General features: G+C 43.4%; 1 protein-coding gene across 1 annotated transcript in view; it reads right to left on the bottom strand.

Annotated features, from left to right (window-relative positions):
- Dnah9 (dynein axonemal heavy chain 9) overlaps positions 1-24,431 on the bottom strand; it is a 329,177-nt gene that overhangs the window by 200,681 nt on the left and 104,065 nt on the right. Inside the window, exons 27-30 of the mRNA XM_051180369.1 lie at positions 22,916-23,072; positions 14,704-14,808; positions 5,124-5,281; positions 1,154-1,292 (exon numbers count right to left, since the gene is read on the bottom strand). Coding sequence (XP_051036326.1) covers positions 1,154-1,292; positions 5,124-5,281; positions 14,704-14,808; positions 22,916-23,072 — 559 coding nt within the window. The remainder of the gene's footprint in view (positions 1-1,153; positions 1,293-5,123; positions 5,282-14,703; positions 14,809-22,915; positions 23,073-24,431) is intronic.

Here is a 24,431-nt window from a genome sequence, read left to right as displayed (position 1 = left end):
GCTCTCATTGTTAATAAAAAGCTGATACCTAGGCAGGATTTTTGGAGCAGAGAGAATGCTAGGGAGAAGGGCAGAGTCATAGGAGATATCATGAGATGCAGAGTGAGCAGGACGGGAAGTATGTATGTGAGGTAAACAAGCCTTGGGGCAGCACACAGATTAATAGGAATGGGTTGATTTAAGTTATAAGAGCTAGGTTAAAAATAAGCCCAGGCTATCAGCCAAGCATTTATAAGTAATGATAAGTTTCTTTGTGGTTATTTGGGGAGTGGCTGGCAGGACAGAAATGTCCACCTACACTTTTCCCAATGATCAGGTTCAGCAGGGAGAAGAAAGTGTCAAAGTTGAATCCTGTTACTTCACCCCCATGAACCAGCACTAAATGATGGCTTCTCATGCTGTGTCAAGACAACAGGGAAATCAGCTTTGAACACACTGAGTGGATGTGCTCTTCAGATGTAGGGGGAATGGTGTGGTACACCACTAACAACATATGTTTAGACATAAGAGAAAGGTTTGTGATGGAGTTCTGAGCATAGAAGTCACAGGCCTGGAAGTTGGTGGTGACAGAGAATGGAAAGAACAGACACAATGATGATATATGGAGAAAACAGGATCCCTCTCTCTTGTAAATATGTCACAGGGCTGATAAAGTCCATGACAGTGAATATGATCAAGGCAAGATGACCACAAGGGAGTGTGAACCTCACTGGTTCAGGGAAGCTTTGTTGGTTGACCTTGACATCAAGAAGTTGTCTGTGCAGAGTACTGACCTCATTAAGGTGCTGTTTCCTGGGCCTGCCTCCAGCAGGAGGCATTTGAAAATAACATTACTGAGGGAGAACATGGAGTTGTTCTTCTAAATAACTCCCAGCATCCAGCCCATCTCATGTCCCCTTAGGAAGATACCATTCATTCCAGGGACTGTCACTTACCATTGTCATGAATCTCATGGGACACTTGTCTGAGAAAGGCTATTAACTAATTTAGAGCTCAAAGACTTTGAAAGAGTGATGAGTTGAAAACTGAAGACAAATTTTTACTAAAGAAGGACTTTAAGGTTTTATTATTGTTTATCAACCCAGACTCTGTAAGAAATCTAGTCCATTGGTTTATAGTTGGGACACAGCAGGGTGCTTGGTCATTGGCCTACCTGTTTGGAGAGAAGTTCTTTACACAGCTGATAAAGTGTGATGAACTTCCTGGCCAACGATCTGGCTTCAATGAATCCTTCTGCTACCAGCATAATCTCACAGATCAGCTCAAAGTCTGGTACTACCATTGCACAAGGCCTGGATATGGGGAGACAGAAGCTGAGAAATTGAGTTGAAGGGGAGATTACAGGACAAGGGATGCTGGCTGCGATCACACAAAGAGCTGTCTTCAAGGGCAAAAGTTCATGGAAGGACTGACTGTTGTAATCATTTCACCTCACACTTCTAAATCTGAGGTTGTTAACTAAGGGTGAAGGAAGTGACCCTCCTACCCAAAGTGGTGGATAATATCAGCAGGAGGGGACCTAGTTGGAATTACAGCTCAGGTCTCATATGATGGGGTCATTGTGCCTCAGGCAAGGCAAGGGTTAACACAGCAAATCAAAATAGGCTAGAAGCTAATATTGGAGGATGGAGTCTCTCAATGGGTGTCTGATGGAATCAGAGCATTCCCCTGCTTCATCTCCTCAAAGTAGGGATGTTATCTAGATATCCATGGCTTATTTTGTACTTATTTGTATAAAAAATTATTTGTTTCCAGTGGAAAGGACTGTGTAGGTACTAATTAGCAACATCTTAACACAGGATAACATACACAAAAATGCAGAAGATCTGAGATTTTTATCTCTATATAAGAACTTACTATCCTTTTCCTCTTTCTGGCAATACACACACACACACACACACACACACACACACACACACACATATATATATATCCATACACATATATACATTATGTATATATCATATATACATATATAATTTTTAAATGCCTTGTTAAAGCCATTAATTTATTTGGTATGTTTTGGGAATATATCATTATTAAATTGTGTGTGTATATGTGTGTGTGCACATGCATACACATGCATATGCCTGGTTATGAACTTGTATGTGGAGGCCAGAAGACAAGCTTGAATGTTGTCCCTCAGAAGCCACCCACCTTGTTGAGACAATTCCTCTCACTGGCTTGCAGCTCACTGACTCAGGTAGGCTGGCTGGCCAGCAAGCCCCAGAAAGCTACCTGTGTCTTCCTTTCCCCTCCCTCCCCCTCCCCCGCACTGGAATGACAAGAGCCTGACACCACACCCAGCTTTGAAAACCTATACTAAATGCATAACCTTATATTTGCATAGCAAGCACTTTACTGGGTGAACTCTCTTCCCTGCATTTCCCCGTGTTGATAACATTTATATTTCAAAATAATTCAAGTACATATTGTCCTTTGAAATATTTTATACTGTATTTGAAATCACAGGAACCACCAAATATTTAGATTCTCAAAATTATTTGGCAGTCTGAACATGAGGATATCAACAGAATTTAATTCGGCTGTGAAAAAATTATGCTGCAGAAGGAAGATTAGCAAGTAGCATGGGAAAATATTAATTAATGAAAGTAGTATATTAAACAATATGGCCAGTTCCCAGCTTTGAAAAATAAATGCTAACACAGTATGGGAAGAAAAATGCCAAGTGGTTACAGGATTGTCTCTGGGTAACAGGACTGGGCTGGGACGAGCTTAGTCTCTAGGTTCAAATACCAGCTCTGCTGTTTACCAACCAGGGAATACACTGGTCTTCTCACAGGACATAGAGGAAACTAATAGAATCTACGTCACAGGGCCTTTATGAGAATTAAGTGTAAAATTGTTGTTTATCTGAATGTTTTAAAAATATCTTTCTCAGGACTGGAAAGATGGGACTGTGCTTAAGATAATTTGCTGCTCTGACAAAGGACCTTGGTTTGGTTCTAAGCTCCACATGGCTACTAACAACCACTTGTGACCTCTAGTCCCAGAAATACAATGTCCTTTTCTGGCCTTCATAAATATCAGGTGTGCATGTGGTATTTATACATATGTGCAGGCAAACTCATACACCTCAAATAAAAATAGATAACTCAAAAATATTGTTCTCATTCTTTCCCAACATTCTTCTGCAAATATAACATAGACTACCAGAGTCTGAATTTTTATGGAAACCCCCAGTGTGATGGGATAGGGTGGTGGAGGTCATGAGAACATGAGTAGGATGAAGTCTGAGAGGTAAGCTTGCTGGGCCCCTGCCACAGTAGAACACTGTGAGGTAAGCATCCCTTGCAACTTGGAAGTGAGCCATCCCAGAACTTGACCATCTGGCCCTCTGACCTTGGACTTCTGGCTTCAAGCAACCTGAGATGTGTCTACTGTTTCAGTCAGCAAGTTTATGGCAGTTTGTTATTGCAGATGGCCTAGACTAAGATTACAGTAAATTTAGGAAGAGCATATGAGGAGTAATTCCTACCTGGGTGATGACCTACCTGGACCACTGTATTACCTAATACTCTGGGTAAACAAACAGCTAACAGTGCACTGTTCTGCTAACACTTCAATGGGTTTTGGTTCAAGTAGGAATTGCCAGAGTGAGGACATACCAACATTGATGCCACACAGGAGTTGCTACAACAGGAGTGACTTCTAAAGTGAGAGGCTGGGCCAAATGTGTGGTGGCACATAGCCATAGTCCTAGCACTCAGGAGTCTGAGGCAAACAGGATCACATGTCCCTGGCCAGCCTGGGTTACACAGTGGGGACCCTGTTTTAAAGTAAGGAAGCAAACAAACAAAAATCCCAAAACCAGAAGAGACTAAGACAGCCAGGGAGATGTCTGGCAGCCTGACTGGCCATCACAATGTTGATGCCACCTACTCCTGGAGAGGGCACTGCACCCCAGCTGCCAAATGAGACAGACAATATTCTCACACTTCCTACTATCTCTCCTGGGAAAAAGTTTAATAAGCAGAAGATTCAAGAGCAGGATATATCCTCTAGTTTTCTCCTTGTTGGGCCAATTTGTCTTGTCTGAAAAAAGGATACAACTCTTGCTTTTGCTAGGAAAGCACACACACACACACACACACACACACACACACACACACACACACACATATGTGCGCTCGCACACACACACGATCTCCATTGGCAAGGGTGGCAAGGGTGAAATAAAAGAGGTGTTTCTCCGTGTCTTTACCAGGTTGTAATTTGACACTGAGCTTTTTAGAAAGTAATTTGGCAATGTGTATCAAAAGCCTTAAAAATGTTCCTGCTCGTTAACTCCATAATTCCACTCTGGGAAGCTAGCCAAACAAAATAATCACGCATACAGAAAAAAGATTTATATACAAAAAATGTACATTACAGAATTATGTATGAATTTATTTTAAATGCTAGAAACACTCTTAATATTCAGCCATGAGGGGCTAGTTAATTACACCATGGGCGATGTATTTGATAGAAAAATATGCCGCCATGGAATGAGATTTCTAAAAAATACCCAATAGGAGAAAATATTTATGATAGTCTAGGGGATTAAAAAATAAACAATGAATTTGTGCACTAGTCACGATTGTACATTGCAAGTACATAAAATAAATTTATACTTATGTAACTGGATGGGCTACAATTAAACAAAGGAGGATTTTACTGATGCTGCCATTAGAGTAAAAGTAGATCTTTAGCAACCTATTGTTTTTAATTTAAAACTTTTTACACTTTTTATAAAATTTATCATACATATATTTTGGTCATGTTTTCCCCTACCTTACATAACAGTACTGGCACACATATGAACTCCTCATAGAGAAAGTGGAGCACACATAAGCCCTGCACAGGTTCAAGTCAGCCTGGGACCCAGCATGGAGAGTGAAGTAAACAGAGGGTCCCACTCATGACCCAGAGGCTACTCACAACTGGTACTTGATGGCAAAGGGAAAATCAGTTTTCTCCAATGGAATGTCAATGGGTTAAAAAAAAAAAGACTTACTCTTAATGTTGCAATTTTCTCCTAATATATAAACTACATTTTCAGTAGGAAAATACAAGGAATTTCTCTTTGCAGCATCCGTGTGTGAAGACACACTGCCACCCACCTGAAGAGAGCCTTGAGGTTCTCCGGAAGTTCTGTGCGGCCAGCATAGCCAGGATTCATGGTAATGAAGATGCCCACAGAAGGATCCAGGCTAATCTCCTCCCCAAGGAAGCTGAACCTCTGCTTCCTGTCTCTGATAGCATCCTGGATGCTTTTCACCTGGTGGGAGATCAGAGGAAAATGACCCCCAGCATTCTGGTGGTGGGCAGTAGCTAAAGCTGGAAATTTAGACATAACACAGGCAATTATGTGGTGGCTCTCTGCACTGAAGCCAGACACCATGGCTGTGTCCTGGAGCCTTTGTTGATGGGCACTATATGTGAGTCTAAAAGGAATCATCTAACTGTCCACATCAACATTCATCATGCTGTGGCTACTCAGATGGGAGTGGGCAGGAAACAGGTGATTTTTTTTTTCCACTTGTAATCTGGGTTCCTTGAAGTGGTACCTAAAATACAACTAGTGCTAGTGTGTGTGTGTGTGTGTGTGTGTGTGTGTGTGTGTCTGTCAGAGAGGGAGAGAGGGGGAGAGAGGGAGAGAGAGAGAGAGAGAGAGAGAGAGAGATGTGCTGGGGATCAAACTCAGGCCTTACATATGTTATGTACCCCCAGACCTGAGTCCTAGCCCTGAGTATGCTTTATATATTGAAAGCCATTCAAACCTCATCAAGATAGTTGGAACACTTGAACACACTGCCTCCACATCACTATGATAAAACTAGCAGAGAGGTGAAGGTTTTCCCACAGTCACAGAGCCCCTCTCTGAGGCAGCAGTAACCATGTCCAGGGATTCTCGAGCATGTGCTCTGGGGCATGGCCCGTGGTGAGAATGCCTGCACCTGACCCTCGGGCTTGATCTAAGGAGAGAAAACCCAGCAGCAGAAGCATGCATGGGACTTTGGAATGTGAACACTGTTCCTGCAGTTGTGTTTATTGTCTCAACTTAAGCGCCCCCCCCCATCTCTCCCCTGATTGCATGACCAGAGTGACTAGGTGAGCTGGTGGAGGCTGAATGACAGTTCCTTCACACATTGCAGAGCTCTGACTATGAGAAGGGGTGGTATGTGCCAGGATGGCACAGGTAAGCTAAGACTTGAAAGGGGGCATTTTCAAGGAGAATCCACTCCCTAAATGCCTCTGATGAAGCCAGAGGACTATGATAGCTGAGGCATTACTTAAAGGGCTGCTAACCCCAAATCTTCAGGTGAGCTGAGCAGCTCTGGACAGGATGGTCTCACAGGCTTTTCAAGAGGTTAGGACCTGGACCACTCCTGATAAACAGGTCAGCATGGAACCTGCTGGTATTTACAGCTTTGAGATGCAGGGAAACCAACCTGTGGATGGAAACTTCTACCTGCAAAGCTCTAGTTTCTGCCCTATAAAACCCCAAGCCTTCCCCACCCCAGCCTCATACCTCAGCACCCACTCAGACTGCTGCCTCCCATTATTCTGAGTAAAGGTTACCATTGCTAATGTAGAGATCCTCTCCTCTTTCTTTTATTTCCAGGTCACCTCCATCAATCCTGATCTAACTAGTGTGACCTGGTCAGAGCTCCATTCTGGGTTAACTCTTACAGCAGTGAGAGGGGGATAGAATTGGAACTCAGCCGTGTATGCTTTTCACACTCTGCTTTGAAATACATGCAATCATGATCGGGTGCAGTATAGAAGAAGACAAAAGGCACACACCAGCAGGCTGGCTTTGCTCAGCCAGGCACCGCAATGTCTCTGGAAATTTCTAGCCTCATGTGGGACTTGGAAGGACAACCTGAAGCTGGGACCAAGGCAGGGTTTGAAATGAGCCTCCAGTCTTTCAAGTATGGCTGCTAGGAAAGCCAAGGGTAGCCTAGTTCTGCCAAGGGCTATGGAGGGGTAGGGTGTGCTCTCTCTCTCTCTCTCTCTCTCTCTCTCTCTCTCTCTCTCTCTCTCTCTCTCGTGTGTGTGTGTGTGTGTGTGTGTGTGTGTGTGTGTGTGTGTGTGTGTGTGTATAGGTGGGAGAGAAAGGGAAGGGTACAATATTGCTAGGATATGTGACAGTTCTGCAATTAGGATTCAGCTCTTCTGCAGTGAAGTTCTAACAACTGAATGTATTTGAGCTCACAGCAATTAGTGGGAACCTGAGACTTCTCTATGTACAGAATACCAATGCCATCCAGGCAGAGCCAGCCTCCAACACCAGGCAGAACTTAGCTGATTCATGATAGGCTCACAGCCTTGCTACCCTCACTATCTGCAAGTTTCCTTCCTTCCTTCCTTCCTTCCTTCCTTCCTTCCTTCCTCCTTGCACCTTCTTCCTTCTTCCCCTCACCTCCCCTTCCCTCTCTTCCCCTTCCCTCCCTTCCCTTTCCTCTCTTCCTTCTTTCCTTCCTTCCTTCCTTCATTTTCCCCTCCCTCCCTCCCTTCTCAGACCTTATAGAAGTAAAATATACAGAGCATTTTCTAGACTAGGGACAGGGAGGCAAGTTTAATTAGCTTTAATTAGCATCTACCAGATGCTGTGCTACCTTTGGGCAAAGGCCAAAGCTAGAGCCTAGGACCCTCCTGCTGTTTGCTCTGACTCAGCACTCTACCGAATGCTGAAGCCCAGAAAGCCCACATTCAGCAGGAATTTATGGCATACTTCGGATTGGAGGCATCTGTGCTTTTGTGTAAAATTCTGTAGGGGGCTCTTGAGGGAAATAACAGAGCAGGCTGTGGGATGTGGGTGAGGCTGGAGCCTCTATGCTGTCAGGTGTTTCTCTTAGCCTGACACCACTGGCTATGACTTACTGCTACTGCAGCAACTGAGATTCTTGGAACCAACCCAGGGATGTGATGGCAATCAGAATCCAAGGGGCCTGGATAAAGACCAGGGTTGGGGATGCTGAAGAGGAATATAGGTATACAGGAAAGAGGAGAGAGAAGTGCCAAAGTGCAAGCTCTACTTGGTGGAGGCCACCAAGTCAACTCTGCATACACCTGTCTAAGACTGCATCACCTCTGGAATTTTAGAGCCACCAGGAATAATTACTACTACTACTACTACTACTAATAATACATCTAATATTTTTGAAGCACTAGTCTGTACCAAGCACTATTTTGAACATTCTATGTCCCACTCAATTCTCTCAATACTGAGATGGGTGGTCTTAGACCCTAATAGAGGTAGGAATGAGGCAGATGGTGGTTGAGAAACTATTCTATTTATAAGTTAGCATCAGGGGAAACTAAGGGAGAAATGAATAGAAGGACACGTCAAATCTTAAAGGCAAGCAAGGTGGAAACAAAGCACATATGTTTAGTCACTTCACCCGAAGGGGCATGGCTCTGGTCGAGCATGACCTCATCAGACTCAGTCTGACATCAGTTAACTGATCATAGGTCTCTACATATTCTGAGAATCTGTTAGGCAGTTTGGTTGTTATATGACTATCACAATGATTAACTATCAGGATGCTATCACTTAGGTGAGAGTCTCTGCAAGGTTTATTTGTATTTATGTACATGTTACTTGTTTTACCATGAAAATGATGCTTATGGTACACTAGAACTTTTCTTACAAAACAAGGAAAGTTCCGATTACCCATTAAAGAAAAAGAAATGTAAAGCTGTGAAGATGTTATGGTTCCCAACTGGGATCATTTTTACCCATACCCCATGGGTATATTTGACATCCAGAGATATTCTCGAAGCATGGAGGGAAGGATGCTGCAGGTATCTGGTAAGTTGACATTCTGCATTGCACAGGACAAACCTTTGCAGCAGACCTATCCTGGAAGCTGGCATTCTCAGAAGATTATGTCTTGTGTCTTCCCATTTAGGTCTTGAATCTGTCATAGTGGACAACATGTACAAATTGTCCTATCTTTTTTTTCAGGTGGTATAATTTAAGGAGGTCACAGGCTAATCCAATCTCTGTGAATGTTCTGTTTTTTCTCCTCACCCCTTTACCATACTCCTTCTAATGCAGGGATGTAGCCCACTCTCCAGTCACTATTTTATGTCACCTTTGCCCAGATTCCATGTATCACTAAAAACCTGGCTGAATTCTACAATAATGATAGGTTGTAACTTGCTGCTTTCAGGAAGTACAACACAATCACCACCTTGTATATTTTGTCACAGTTCTGTGGAGTTTTTTTGTTTTGTTTTGTTTTTGTTGTTGGTTTTTGTTTTCATAATCAGCTCCTCTACAAAGGGTACAACTTGGGACATTCTCTTGGCTCTGAGACTAGCATTTGTTCCTTGCTTGGAGTCCTTGGAACCATGCTGTAAGTCCTTTGCTAATACAGCTTCTGATATTTATTTATTTATTTATTTATTTATTTATTTATTTATTTATTTATTTGGGACATGGCCCAAATATGCAGTTCAGGCTGGCCCTGAACTCCCAGTCTTAGCTGGGATTTTATGTGTTTGCTGTCATACCTGGCTTCGGTCCGTTGCTCAGTTGCTTCTTACCTCAGCCCACACCCTGTCAATGCCTGTACTGCAAGTAGTGGGGCCACCAAAGAATATGGGGGAGAGGAGGGCAAGGGTACAGGGTCAATGTGGTGAGTTGTTACCTTGGTGGGATGTTTCCCAAGGCTCAGCTAATCCAAGGTCTAGAGAGCTGACTGAGCCAGCAATGAGGAGATTCTGAAAAGCATTAAGTAGTATAATGCTTTTTAAAAATAGCAAGTAATTTCTCTTGCAATTGCCACACTGAGGATTTTCCCAAATGGGTATGCAATTCTGCTTGACCAATATGACAGAGGCATGAAAATATCCAGCAATGTAAACACTTAAGCATAATCACTTCTACAGAAGTTCCTGGGATGAGAAGCACGGAGAGGAGAGGAGAGGATGGCAGAGAACTGTCAACAGCTGGTGCAGCTTCCAAACCAATATGCCAGCCAGGATTACTGTGTGAATAATTAAGCACAATTTTCTCCTTGGATGCTTATATGATTTTAAATGTTACCAGCTCCAATTCTGCCTGAATTGTTGTCAGACCACTTCGTCCTGACTGTCTTTTATGGGTGTATCCCTAGACCAGAATGTGGCAGCATCAGAGAATTCCAAGTTGAACTTATTTTACTCTATTCTAGGAGCAAAAGAGAAGCCCTGTTTTGACCTTTCCAAATAAAGTTATTCCGTTTTCTGACAGCTGATGGGTACCCTCTCAACAGCTAGTAAATGGTTAGGGTGGGTATGATAACCTGGGGATGGTTCAGTTGAGATGGGTGAGGGTATAGGTAGTACAGACCTATTCAAGGCAGGTATGGACTTTTACCCCTGTCCCATGGGTCACAGCCATCTATTTCCCATTATTTCCTGTCACGTTAAAATAACAAGGATAAAGATCATTTTATCACCTTTACTACCTTCATCACCACTACCTTTGTAATCTTTGTACCCTCATCATCATTACCATAGTCCATCACTACCATATTCATCATCATTACCATTGTAATCACTACCATCATCCTTACCATCATCACTATAAGTGTAATCATCATGCCCTCATAATCACCACCACCATCATCATCACTACCACCTTCAATACATTACCCCCACTGATATAACAATTATCTCCTCTACCCTCCTCCTCATCGCTATCACCACTACCACAAACCCCACTGCCTTCATTATCATTCCCACCACCACCATCATTTGTCTCATTTGCTAAAACATTATCACCTTCATCACTACCACAATTATCATTATCATCACCGGTGCCATGCTCATCCACATCATGTATCCACTATCATCATCAGTCATCATCACCACTTTCATTATCATCATCACCACCACTAGCACTACCTCCAGAACAATGATCAAATTCATCACCACCATCACCACAAATACCACCACCATCACCATCACTACCACCACCATTGCATTATCATCAGTTACTTCCATCATCACCATCATCACCATGGCCACTACCAGTATTGTTACCCTAACACTTGAGCACCTATGTTTTGTAGATGTTGATTTAAATGTTTTAGACATCAACTCATTGAAAAAAAGGTTATAATGAAAGAACTGTGTTTAGCACAATGAGCACTCTGTGGAGCATGCTAGGAAAAATGCCTTGGGACACATATGGAGATAACCTGTGGTGAATCCCTAGCACTAATCGTAACCCCAGGATCAATAGAATTATGCATAATGAGTGACTCTGGACTTAGTGGAATCGGAAACATAATACCTAGCTGCTGAGAAGAAGAGATGTCCTCTAAATCCTGTGGCAAGCAGCCAGAGGAGAGGGCACAGAAATCATGAATGCAGAGATGAGAGGAAGACATACAGGTAAGAAGAAACAATAGGACAGTAAGTAGGCAAGGGGATAAGAAGACAGATGCCTGCGATGGGAAAAATAGGAAGGGAAGCTCTAAACACATGGTGCGGTGGAATGAATTGGAGCCACTTCCAGTGGGCAAGGCAGGGGGGAAGACAGCTTCTCCCAGATCTTCAGGGCCACTCATGGGCTGCAACCAGTGCCCTGATAAGGGTTTGCTTACTCTACACAAGCTACTCAGGGAGGGATCAGACCCCACAGTTCACAGAGAGATTGATTCAATGACACTGTTCCTGGCTCCATGTTGTGATGTGACTACCTAAGTGCAGAAACAGCCAGAATACATGCTCAACTTCTGCTGGAGTGTGGGCATGGTTTCAGTCTATCTCCAGGGGTTTATATATTGAATTAAATCCTCATTATGAGACACTGAGAGGGTGGGAAATTGATCCAGCTACAGTGTCTAGAGATTCAACTTTTGGGAGGTGGCTATGTTTAGACAAGGTTGTGGGATAGGGCTCATGACTGAATCCCGTGGTTTGACAGCAAGACGTCATTGCCAGATGTGTATCTTCGAAAGTCCAGAGTGTGGCAGGTGTTGGTGGCACGCACCTTTAATCCTAGCACTTGGGAGGCAGAGGCAGGTGGATCTCAGTGAGTTCGAGGCCAACTTGGTCTACAGAGCTAGTTCCAGGACAGCTGTGGCTGTTACACAGAGAAACACTGTCTTGAAAACTGATAAAAGAAAAAAAAAAGTTCAGGAGTGTAAGTCAAAATAAAATATTTCTTTATGTTCAGACCAACTTCAAGTATTTCATTATTATCACAGGAAAAAAAAAGACTAATATAACTTCCTGAATACATATGAATATTCAGTTTCAGTTTAGGTAATGCCAGACTCCCATCTATATAAGGCAGAGGTATGCTGATAAATGTTTAACCATTGACTTTCCAGAGAAACAAGGCCTTCATGTGTAGAATGAAATCAGTGCCACAAACTGTAGGTTTTGGGAGAAACAGTTACAGGGATTAAACCGAGGATCCCGTTCCTGTTAGGCAAGCACTCTACCATTGGCCCACATCCCCAGCTCCAGTTTCCTGATGGCAGTACTCCTTCTCTAGGCCCTGTCAAATCATGCCACAGAAATTTGCAGGATCAACACACCAAGCTAAGGCAGATCATGACAGTCAGTGTAAGCACTGCAAGGCAGTGTTTAGGTCACTGCTTGGGCCTCACAACCCCCACTGTCACTGTCACTAATTCCTACTGAGAAGAGCAAATCTAAGGAAGGGGAAACCACAGCTCACTCTGGGGAATCTTCACTTAGGGACAGTTGGGACAAGGGTCTGTGTTTGTAAGCAGTCTTTGTCAGATGAGGGAGCCCAGAGGACTGACCACTGTGGAGCAGGCAAGGGCAGGGCTCATGAGATTCCCTCGATGGCCCCTAGTTCCCAGTGGCAGCTGAAGCCCAGGGGTGTGGTGTTGTGAAATAGCATCTGGTATAGGGGCTGCCACGTCACAGCCATGCACTTGCTTCAGCTCCACATTTAGCCTCCAGTGACAGGGACAGCATGCTGGATGAGAGGGGTGACAGCTGGAGGTTATGTAGACAGAGGCTGGCTCCTGCCAGGGCACATAGTCCAGCGAAGGGGACAATGCTGCCTTGGTCAGTTTCTCCCACAAGGTTGACCTGCCTGATGTCCCATCCCACCCCTGCTCTGCCAACCCTCCCTCCACTCCATGCTCTTGCCAAAGAAAAAGAAAATATTCAGCCCCATTTTCAGGCTGGAAGGATTCCACAGATTTCCAGGGACCATAGACTCCCTCCCCTCCCACTCACTCTCCTGTCCTCCATCCTCTTCCCTCCCTTCCTGTCTGCTTCTTTTCCTTCTATTGTCTCCCTTTATTCTCCTTTCCCCTCCCCCTCCCCTTCCTTTCTCTTCCTTCATCCCCTTTCCCCCTGAAATAACTCTCTCTGCAGAACGCTTTGGAAATGAACCAAAAGGGAGGTGGCTTCCACTGTCTTTGGCTGTATGGTATGCAGGCACAAACCTGGAGCAGTAGGCACAGCATTGTCCAATCACTTCATTGCAAGTAGTGCTCTACAGAGGTGTTGCCTTGGGGAAGGAGGGTGGAAGAGGGTCCCTGCAAGCAGTCAGCCCTTGGTGGAAATGCAAATGCTCAGCTTAAAGGGAGGGGCACAAGGAAAGGGCCTGGCAATGGAGCCTGGGAGGCACAAGGGTACCCAAGTCTTTGCAGCCCAAGGAGGGTGCCTCAGAAAGACCACTGCTCCTTAAAACTGCTGCCAAACACAGGTGAACTCTCCTCAGGGCTCCTTGTCACCTGCACCAGAAGGCCTTTACATCCATTTTTTTTCCGTTTGAGCTTGCTTCTCTGGCAATTCACATGTGTACATTGATGATGTGGATGGAGGAACAGGGTTCAAATCCTCCCCTTTCAGTTTGCAACACTGGGCCTTGGACAAGTTCCTTTTCTTCCCTGCTATGCTTTCTACATAGAAAGTAGTAGTTATGCCAGAAGAGCCACTGGAGGATGAGGGGTGATAAGTGAAGAGTATCTGGTACAAGAGATACAAGAGAGCAAAGGAATTCACCTTCTGCTTCCCCTCCTTCTTTTCTCCCCTCTTTGTCCATGGGTCCCTGAGCTCAATTCAAACCCTTTCCTGCCAGCATTTAGGGATTGTCTTTAAGATAATACCTTTCAAAGTTTTATTCTATACTATGGATATTATGATCAATTCTAGAACACCAAAAGTGTTCATATCTGTCTCAAACACTCAAGACATCTTTGAAGTCAGGATTCGTGTCATTTTCAAAACATCTTTGAAGTCAGGAAGCATGTCTTTTTCAGCCAGGCATCTCCACTCACTCAAGCCCAGGGACACCACAGCCTTATACATAAATGAGTGCATTAGGCTGAGAGAGGCAGAGCATCTGCTTCCAGACTTCTATAGCAAATGCAAGAGCTGTAACTGGAGCCCTGGTTTACAGCCAAACTGCATGATGTTTCCTAGCAGCTGGGATCCACCTCCTTGGCTGATCCTTTGTGCCCCTCTATGAGCAGGTAGGATAGATAATTTATGTCCCTGTTTTACACATGGAAAGACATTCTTCGAGTTAGAATAGGGTATGCTTTGGTGGGTAATAGAGGGATGTTTATTGTAAGGATGAAGGAAGGGGGATGGAATGGCAAATAGAGGGGGAAGTGATGCTAAAGAATGTAAACAACAGGCCACAGACTTTCACAGGATCAGCCATGAAAACTGCAACGCCCCCCCCCCCCTTCCGACCCATACCTGTACAGCCACCACTGACAAGACCTCCACAGAGATTCGGTTAAACTCATCAAAACAGCCCCAGGCGCCAGTCTGTGCCAGGCCTTTGTAGATGTTACCACAGGACTGCAAGGAAACATATAAGGATTAAATGATGACACTATCTGAGAGTTGTGTCCATACTCATTTCCCAGCTTCTTTATTGTGGAAACATTCGGTCCCCTGAAACTTGCATTGTAATCTCAAGAACAATTAAATTTTTGAAGGTGATGGGTGACAACATGGGTCATGGAATCAAGCACACTTTCCAAGATGCTGCAGTGAAAATTCCCTTTAAGATGCCATCAGGGTTTCTTTCTGAGCACGATATAGCTTTCAAAGTCCCAGAAAATGAATAAAAGATACATTTTCTTATACCACATAGACAAACAGGCTTCTGTTCCGGCTCTGGCAAACCCTAATGGGAAGCTAATGCATGTATCTTCAATCCATGCCCAGACACTCAGGTCTCCCAGATGATGTGGAGTTGAAAATGTCAGGATCTGACAACAGTCACAGAAACAAACTATGGGCAAATCTTGCCAAAAGAAAGCGAGAAAAGAATTTCAAAGGCAAGAATGTATTTCTATCCTGAAATGAAAAGGAACTCCAGCATTAAAGGGGAGCTAGTGAGCTATGTATCCATGGTAAGGTGCAGTTACTGGAGGCCATTGGCTAGGTGCTGGGGATATGCATTTGTTGGAGTCCTGGCATTTATCCAGAGGCTATTTTATTCATTCATTCATTTGTTTGTTTTTATATCCCAACCTCAGTTTCACCTCCTTTCTCTCTTCCCAATCTTTTCCACCTCCCTCCTGCCTTCCACTCCTCCTCCATTTCTCTTTAGAAAAGGCCAGGCCTCCCATAGATGACAATCAGCCATGTCATATCTAATTGCAGTAAGACTTGGCACTACCTCTCCTATTGAGGATGAACAAGGCAACCATGTAGGAAAAAGGAAACCCTAAAGCAGGTAACAGAGTCAGAGACAGTCCCTGCTCCCTCTGTTTGTTAGGAGTCCCACAAGAAGACCAAGCTACACATCTGTAACATATAAGCAGAGGGCCCTGATTGTCAGTTTGGTCTCTGTGAGCCCCTGTGAACCCCTGTGGGTCCTTGTGGTGTACTTGACCAGGGGTCATTTTAAAAAATGATTAGTTGCGTGCATAAGACCCTGTGCTACATACAGTTCCTCCAAGAACTTTTAGGAAGGTGTTGGCAATAAGGCACACAAATGAAAGGGAATTACTACTATAGAAGTATTGGTTATAATGAATACTGCACATCACACTGTCAAAGAGACCAGAGAGGAATGGGTCAGAGTGCCCCAGTATGATCAATGAAGATGGGATGGCAGAACAATAGCACAATGCAAGATGCATTTTGTGGGAAACCAGGTATTCCTTGAGGAAAGGATTGTGTTGTTAAGAAAGCTGGGAAAGCACTATATTCCATAACCTACCTAGTCAAGTTATAAATATATACTGTTGGGCTGTGAGGGTAGGCCAGTAGCAGAGCATGCATTAGTTAAATGTTTGAAAGAGTATCTCTCTGTGTGTCTCTATTTCTCTGTTTCTGTCTCTAGCCATCTGTTTCTCTCTCCCTCCCTCCTTCTCTTTCTCCCCACACATATAACCGTTCATACACATACACATATGCATATACACACTTTAGATGTCTGTAACAAGATAAATTTCATACATGGATAAGGTTCCCTTTTTCTCATACAACCTATGATTTTTTTTCAGAATATTCTCCAAAAAAATGGGCACAGGGAGAAAACAAAATGATGCAGGAAGTCACCTGAATACCTAGCTCCCAGAACAAGGTGCTTCAGCATATACTCTAAAGCTCTTGCTCATATCTGTGTGACAGGGAGAGGGGAAGGCTTTCCAGGAAGATGAAAGATTTTGGAAGAAAAATGAGCAAAATAACAATGTGCCCAGAGAAAAGTAAAGGTACCATTTGGGCTGGAAAATTGATTACTGAAGAAAGTCTTAGGAACAGAAAGCCTTGAATTATTACAAGGAGTCTCCAGAGGTTTGCATGAGAGACAATGATTAAGGCAACATCTTGTCAGACTCAGTCAGACATCTACCTAGGCAAGGTTGGATGTAGGGCAGAGTTTAAAGAAGAAGGGAAAATATATCCACATCGCATTAAACCCCAAAATGCTCAAACTCAAAATGTGAACAAAGGAGAACCAGAAAGATTAGCAGTTTCCAGGAGCAGAGGCAAGCTAAGGTGGAGAAACTACTGTGTGTGGTATGGTGACATTGGGTAGATGACATTATACACTTTCCTAAACCTGTAGGACTATATATTCAATCGTTCTTCCAAACAGCAAATCGCAACATAGTCTTGGCTTTTAGTTTAGAACAGCATATTGGCACTGTATATGCTACACTAACCTATTGTCTTAGTTAGTGTTACTATTGCTGTGATGTAACACCATGACCAACAGCAAAGTATGGAGGAAAGGGTTTATTTGGTTTATACTTCTATACATCACTGTTTATCATTAGAGGAAGTCAGGACAGGAACTCAAGCAGGTCAGGAGCTTAGAGGCAGGAGCTGATGCAGAGGCCATGGAGGAGTATTGCTTACTGGCTTGCTCTCATGTGTTGCACAGCCTCCTTCCTTGTAGCATCCAGGACCATCAGCCCAGGGGTGGCCCCACCAACAATAGGATAGGCCCTCACATATCAACCATTAATTAAGAAAATGCCCTATGGGCTTGCCTACAGCCTGATGTTAAGGTATTTTCTCACTTGAGTCTTCCTTCTCTCTGATGACATAAAACTACCCAGTACACCTAAAATTTAATAATAGCAGGGGAGGGGGTTATGCATGGGGAAGAAAGAGTACATGGGGTGCTATGTACCAATTATTCCCAAGATTTAGGAATGCTCTACAAAGTAAACTATTAATAAGATAAAGCAAAAACATGTCTTTTGGTTGCTCATCTATTCATCCAACAAATATTAGTTGAGCAAGTATTGTCTGTTAGATAATGTTCTGGAACATGGGGAATCAGTGGTACCCAGGATGGAAAAGAAAGACCTTTCTGGGCAGACATTCCTGTGAGGAAAAATACAGTGAACAACAACACACATGTCAAATGTGGAGAGAGTTACATGGTATTCAGGATGAGAATGACCAGCAACCTTAGAGTCAGTACTTAGGGATGTCTCCAGAAGGGCTAGGTGGTTCCAGGCATTAGGTTTTATTCTCATATATACCTATAGGTTGAGAATACCATGTCTGCCTATCCATCTATCTATCTATCTATCTATCATCTATATCTATCTATATCTATCTATCTACCCATTCATTTAGTCATCCTCCTTCTAATGTATGTATGTGTACATGTAGGTATGTATGTGTCTATATCAACCAATTAAACATCACAAATCGTTAAGTTAGAAATGCAGGAGCCAAATCCTATGCCTAATAGGGAATTGAAAGCCTTTAAAGTTGTGTGTCCCTTTTATGAACTGTAGACAATACATAAAACCTTAAAGAGAATTTCTATAAGTAGATACATTCCCCCAACCCCATTATTCTCTGAGGACCAACAGCAGAACCCACAACACCCCTCTTGCTTATTGTATACACATTGTATACATCTTCTGGTGTTATTATTGGCTAACAGTGGCATCACCTGGCCATGAGGTCAAGATTCTGGGCTGGAAAAAAAGACAGGCCATGGCAAAAGGCTGAAAAGCAGAAGATGCTAAGAGGGAATCCATGTTGATGAGCGATTTGCACTGGGGAAATGGGGGTACACACAGGCAGGATGACTGAGATTTCTACTTTAAAATTGCGGTGAGGAATATGGCAGGGAAGACTTATAGGCTCCTCCCAAGTTGGGCAAGACCCTCTCTCTATACCAGAGCCAGAACTAGAATATGGGTGAGGATGGGAGCAGACGCAGAGGCACCAGAGGACATATTGAGATGGTCATTCTGGAAGAGGGACAGCACTGGAAATAGGGATCCCAGTGGGGGAGAGTTGGGAGGAGTGGAAGAGTGACACGTAGTAAGCTGAGGGAGGCAGAAGCCCTGAGAAACAGTCATAACTCTTACAGGAGGTTATGCCCCCTGAGGTTCAGAAATCGCTCTAAATGCTCAGCTTCAAAGCCATCGGGCGTTTCTGCACTGGCCTCTATATTGAGGTCAAGGGGAAAGTATTGGTGCTGTAATAGGAAGTGTAGATGCCAATCTGAAAAAAAAAAAATGGCTGTGCCAAGCCAGCCTCACAACAGAACTGCTTTTGCAAGGTCACTTCTGCCTCCAAACCTGGCCATTATCTCATCAGGAAAAGCTTGTCTTCACATGTCCTGCCGGCAGAATGTGGGTGCTGGCTTAGGACAGGTGGTTGTGCTGAGCAACTTCTGACTGGGGCAAGACCATCATTGCAAGACTGGGGCAAGACCATCATTGCCTCAGAGCCAGGCTGTTACTTACATGATAAATCCCTACTACAATTATTCCAGGACACTGTGTCATTGAAACACTGCCTGACAGTCCATGTGCAAACCTTGCACATAAAAGCAACCCTTGAGTGACTCTATGCAGATTCTCTGTGCTGTTTTACCCATTTCAGCTCTTCTGCAGTGTTCTAATAAGCCCTGTGGCTTTATTCCGATGTTGGTGAATTCAACTTGTCAAATCCCATCGCTGGCAAGACCTATAGAGCTCCTCAGTGTTAACTGGCTGTGTTTAGGGACATTGGCTAGCTTTATAGGCTTTCCACTTTCCCTTCCATCCATATTTCTCTGCTGCTCTAGGAGCACCCAGGCCCTGCCCCTGGGTCCATGGAGCTGAGTGGGCTTGTGTTGTGATGGAATTGCTGGGGCAAAAGTATATGGAGATACTACCTACTATAGCCATAGCCCTCCCCTCTAATGCCTCTTAGTTTCATCAACCCACTGCTTCCCCATGTTACCTAGATTACCATTTGGTTTGATTTCCTTAAGCCTCTTGCTATTTCTTTTCTCATTTTAATGTCCTGACACTTGGGTTTTCTCCCTTTCCATACAGTATTACAAAGTCCTCTCCAGTCTCCCCTCCAGCTGGCTGCTCACAAGGCTCCCAGCATTAGCATCCTCTCATGCTTATGTTTCCTGGCTATTCTGAAGTCTGCAGGCCTTCTGTTGCCCACCACTTGAAGGGACCATGGCCCCTGACATCTGTACTCTATCCCATCCTCCTCTGCATATTTCTCAATGCTTCCTAAAGCCGCTATGCTTGGTTCTAGAGTCTACCCTTGAGAAATGCAAACAGAATCTATTATTGTTTGTGTCACAACAGACACATCACAATGTGTGACAGTTATGCCTGGCTCTCTGTTTTTTCTCTCTTTACTCCAGCCAGGCTCTAGGAGAAAAGATAAAGGATGAAGCTGATGAGGGCTGGGGTAGGGATGCTGGCTTCTTAGAACTAGGTCCTGGCTATAGGCCAGGTTGTGTTGAAGTGCTACATACCAGGAATCAAACAGCCTTGAATCTCAGGAGCTCCTCAGTGTGTTTCCTCACCAGAAACCACTCTGTCTCCCTGTTCTGGAATATTCCAGGGCCTAGAGTTTGTAGGTTTCTCATTCATGCCCAAGATTGTTGTATTTCAGCAAAAAAATAGTTCTATTAATTATTCCATAAGTATCTTGTTCCTTCAGATAGACTAGGCTATATTTGATATATGTATATATCTATGTATATATCAATTTTAATTATTGCTCTTCCTTCTCTACCTATTTAATTGTCTATATCATCCATAGGATTCCCCAGGGCCCTTTTACTTTCCTTATGTGTCCTCACTGGAAACCATAGTACAATGACCACTCGACTCAGCTGGCTGCAGGTTATTCCAGTCGTGAATCTAAACAGGAAATTTAAATATTCCTAGACACTGGTAAAGACATTTAGGTTGCTTCCCAAACTACTTGAAGAAACTGGTCCCAGTCCTGAAGAAAATTCCTTAAAACTCATATGAACGACACATATTGAGTCACAGCTGAGGACATTCTTAGACAGAATATCCCAGTCTGTCACAGTTCAGAGATAAGTTTTAGTACTTTACACGTTCCTCTACTAAGTGCTTTACATTGATCCTCTTAGCACCTAGTACGTCTGCCCATCTTCCTTCCCTTCCTCCCTCTTCCCTCCTTTACTTCCTCCCTCCTCCCTCCTTTCCTTTCTCCCTCTTTCCCTCCTTTACTTCCTCCCTCCCTCCTTCCCTCCTTCCCTTCAGTTCTTCCTGGGCTCCCTTGGATGCTGGAAATCAAACTGAGCTTCCCATAGATTTCTACACATTAAGTGAGCATTCTCCTACTGAGTTACCCCCTAGTTTTTTGTGTTTCTTTCTTTGGAATCCTAATCAGTCCCATTTTGGGGTAGCCTAGGACACTCCCTGGTGGGAACTCCCTTGTGGCTACTTTTGGAGCATCTCCCTCACCAGTTCTGCAGGACAAAACATCTTTTATTTTGGTATCTTCCTAAAATGTGCCATGCATTCTGAGCAATGACAACAACTGATAAACCAATACACTTTGTTTCTGGAGCACTCCATGATAAAATACAATTTCTGAACAGCTGGGTAGTAAAGGAGAAAGGCTTACAGAAGCAGTTTAGCAAGGCTCTCTGGCTACAGTGATATTTGGGGCTTAGGAAGTGTTATTAGACTCCTTCTATTGATAGTGCTCTTGTCTGAAATTTTACTTAAAGCCTAGGTGAGCCAAGGACAAATGCTCTTCTACAGTGTACTTTCAAAGGAATAGGTAGGATTAGGGACAATTGTTTAACTTTGAAAGAACTGTGATGAACAACCTTTGCAATCTCTGGCCACGGAGTCAACTCCTCTCTTCCTATTTGCTGTGCTTGGTTTGACTTTGGAGGAATCTGCTAATTTCCTGCCATGAAAACACATACCTTCTACATCCAAATGACTATGTCTTCCAGAACATTCCCCATGGGAGACTTACTTACTTTAGCAATGCTGCCAATAATTAATTATAGAATAATTTAAAAAATGATAGAAGAATCTAGAAGCTCAAGATAATCCTTAAGGCAGAGTTTATTTCTTCAAAGGGGAAAATTGTCTTCCATCCTTGAAAAGAAACATTATCTTAATGTATTCACCACTAAAAACAGCTGCACTCAAAATTAGAGGCAATGGCTCTGGGAAGGACTGGATTCAGGTCTGGATGTCCCCTGTGTTTGTTCAGTATGAGAAAACATGGCTTCCCAGGACTCTGACTTGTACACAGAAATGTTTTGTACTAAAGTAAATCATCCCAGTTCTAGAAAAAGAGTGTCATCTGAAGAATCATAGTTTGGTACCTGCAATTTCTACATTAAATGTATTTTCCAACATGAAATTTAATTTGATCTTTTTTATGGAACTTTGCTTTTCTACTTTAAAACTTTATCTGCTTATTCTGCTTACAAGAGAAACATAAGGCATCTTATTAAAAACATATACTATGAGAAAACGCCAGAATAGAGGCAGCAGGGCAAGTTGTTATTACACATCTTTAAAATGAGCTTTTATTCAATTGTGAGCAGAATATTGGTAGCTGGAAGTGACCTCATGGGCCCTTTGTTTCTCTGCCTTTTCTCCACAATACAACCTGGAGCACACTGATTGTTTGAAAAGTTCTGGGATGAAGATCATGGACTTTGCACTGCCTATTTGCCTGCATCTCTGTTTACAGAAGCCTCATATGCCCTTGTATACTATCCTAAGGGAATGCCCCCTGTACAGAGGAAGCCGAATAAAGCTGTTACCTTGAGAAAAGTGTTGTCATCACAACTACTCAAGAGCCTTTCTGCCCTTCCTAACCTATCAGTTTACGACTTTTTTTTGGGGGGGGGTTTGTTCAGGAGCATCATTTCACACATGACAGAAGAAAGGCAACTATGTCAAATAATCCACCCACAACAAATAATCCATTTGTTCACAAAGTTCATTAGCAAAGTCAGAATGTATGGGGCTCTGGGTTAAATAAGTGGTTGGCAGGAGGTCAATAAGGATTAAAGCATCCTTAAGTCTACTGTGATAGAGTAAGGAGAAACCTCTGATCTGCACTCTGCATTTACTGGGAGAGTGGGACCAATAAAGAATGGATAAACCATGTACCTGATCTCAGCTACCACCCAGGTCCCAGTCTCTCTAGCAGCTGAGTGAATGTGTACCTTGTAGTCCATCTGCTCCGAGCAGTTAAACACATAGACCATGATGCCCAGTGCTCGGCCCAGGTCCTTGGTGGTCTCTGTCTTGCCTGTGCCTGCAGGTCCTGATGGAGCCCCACTCATTGTCAAGTGCAGGGACTGAGTGAGAGTGATGTAGCACCTGCCAAACAAAAGAGGCCAAATGCCATTATCTGTGCCTCAGATGGCATTGCTGGGTGTCAGGGAGATGGAAGCTCAAGGATAGATGGGACTGGCTTAGGGTCCACAAAGGAAATAAAACCCCAAACAGCCCCCGTCATTCCTCATAGAGTCTGAACTTCCCAGAGAACAACCTGGCCATGGTTGCCTCCTTGTAGGGTATGATGGCTCCTTACTGACCTGTCTTGACCTTGACCATGCTTTCTATTCTAGCTTCCTTTCTCAATGCTTTGGTGTTCCTTATCTCTCCCCAAACACACTAACAACAAACAATGTAGAACAACACTTGCTTTTCGGGTGCTCTGATACTGTACTGGTCCTTTCTCCTCCCCACCCTGGCAACCCATTTGAACATACCTAGATGACATCGCTTTTCCATCTGGCTAGCTAATGGCTAGTAACTCCTGGTCAGGAATTGACATTAGTCCATGTACTAAGCAGTCCTAGTCCAGGACTGGGATGAGTAAGAAGCTGCTGCTCAGATGAACTCCTATTCCTTTATGCTCCTCCCTAATGCCCACCGCATATATATCACACAGATCTCTCACACGTGTGTTTGCAAATGCTAGGAAGCACAGCTTTCTTGTTCAGTGTTTTACCTTCAGAACCTAGCACAGCTATAGATACATATAAGATTTTAATAACTCTTTAAGAGACACATGAATGACTCCATGAGTGAACAGATAATCATCCAATTTAATATTCCTGTTACTATCTTCACTAATAACAAAGAATAAAGACAACTTTACAATTGCTTCTGGTGGGATTGGGGAAAGGACTCAGTGGGTAAAATGCTTGTACTGGTCAAGCATGAGGACCCAAGTTCAAGCCCTCACCATCCATGTAAAATCTGGGTCTTCATGACACATGCCTTGTCTACCATTGTCCACCATGATGCACAGTGCCATCACAGGCCCAGAGCACCATGGCCAGGTGGTGGGGAATAAAACCTCTGCAACCAGAAGCAAAAACAAGTCTTCTCTCAAGTTGACTTTCTTGAGGGTTTTTTTTTTTTTTTTTTTTTTTTTTGTTTTTTTGGTTTTTTTTTTGTTTGTTTGTTTGTTTTTTTCTTTTTGGTCACAGTGACAGAAAGCTGACTAACCTGCCACAGAATGAAACACAATTGTAGAAATGACCTCATGGTAGGCATCATTTCCACCCACACCCAAAGAGGGAATTTTACAGTAATGAAAACTGAGGAATCGAACTGACACCTTAATGTCTACCTGAAGGGAGGCCTCAAGCAATATGCCCAGGACTACGCTGTCCCAACATTCAGTAATATTTTTTATCGGTAATTTGAATTAAGAAATAATTAAGA

Source organism: Phodopus roborovskii, unplaced genomic scaffold (genome assembly GCF_943737965.1).
Source record: "Phodopus roborovskii unplaced genomic scaffold, PHOROB, whole genome shotgun sequence".
In the NCBI taxonomy this organism is placed as follows: Eukaryota; Metazoa; Chordata; class Mammalia; order Rodentia; family Cricetidae; genus Phodopus; species Phodopus roborovskii.
This window is presented reverse-complemented; position numbering and strand designations above follow the sequence as displayed.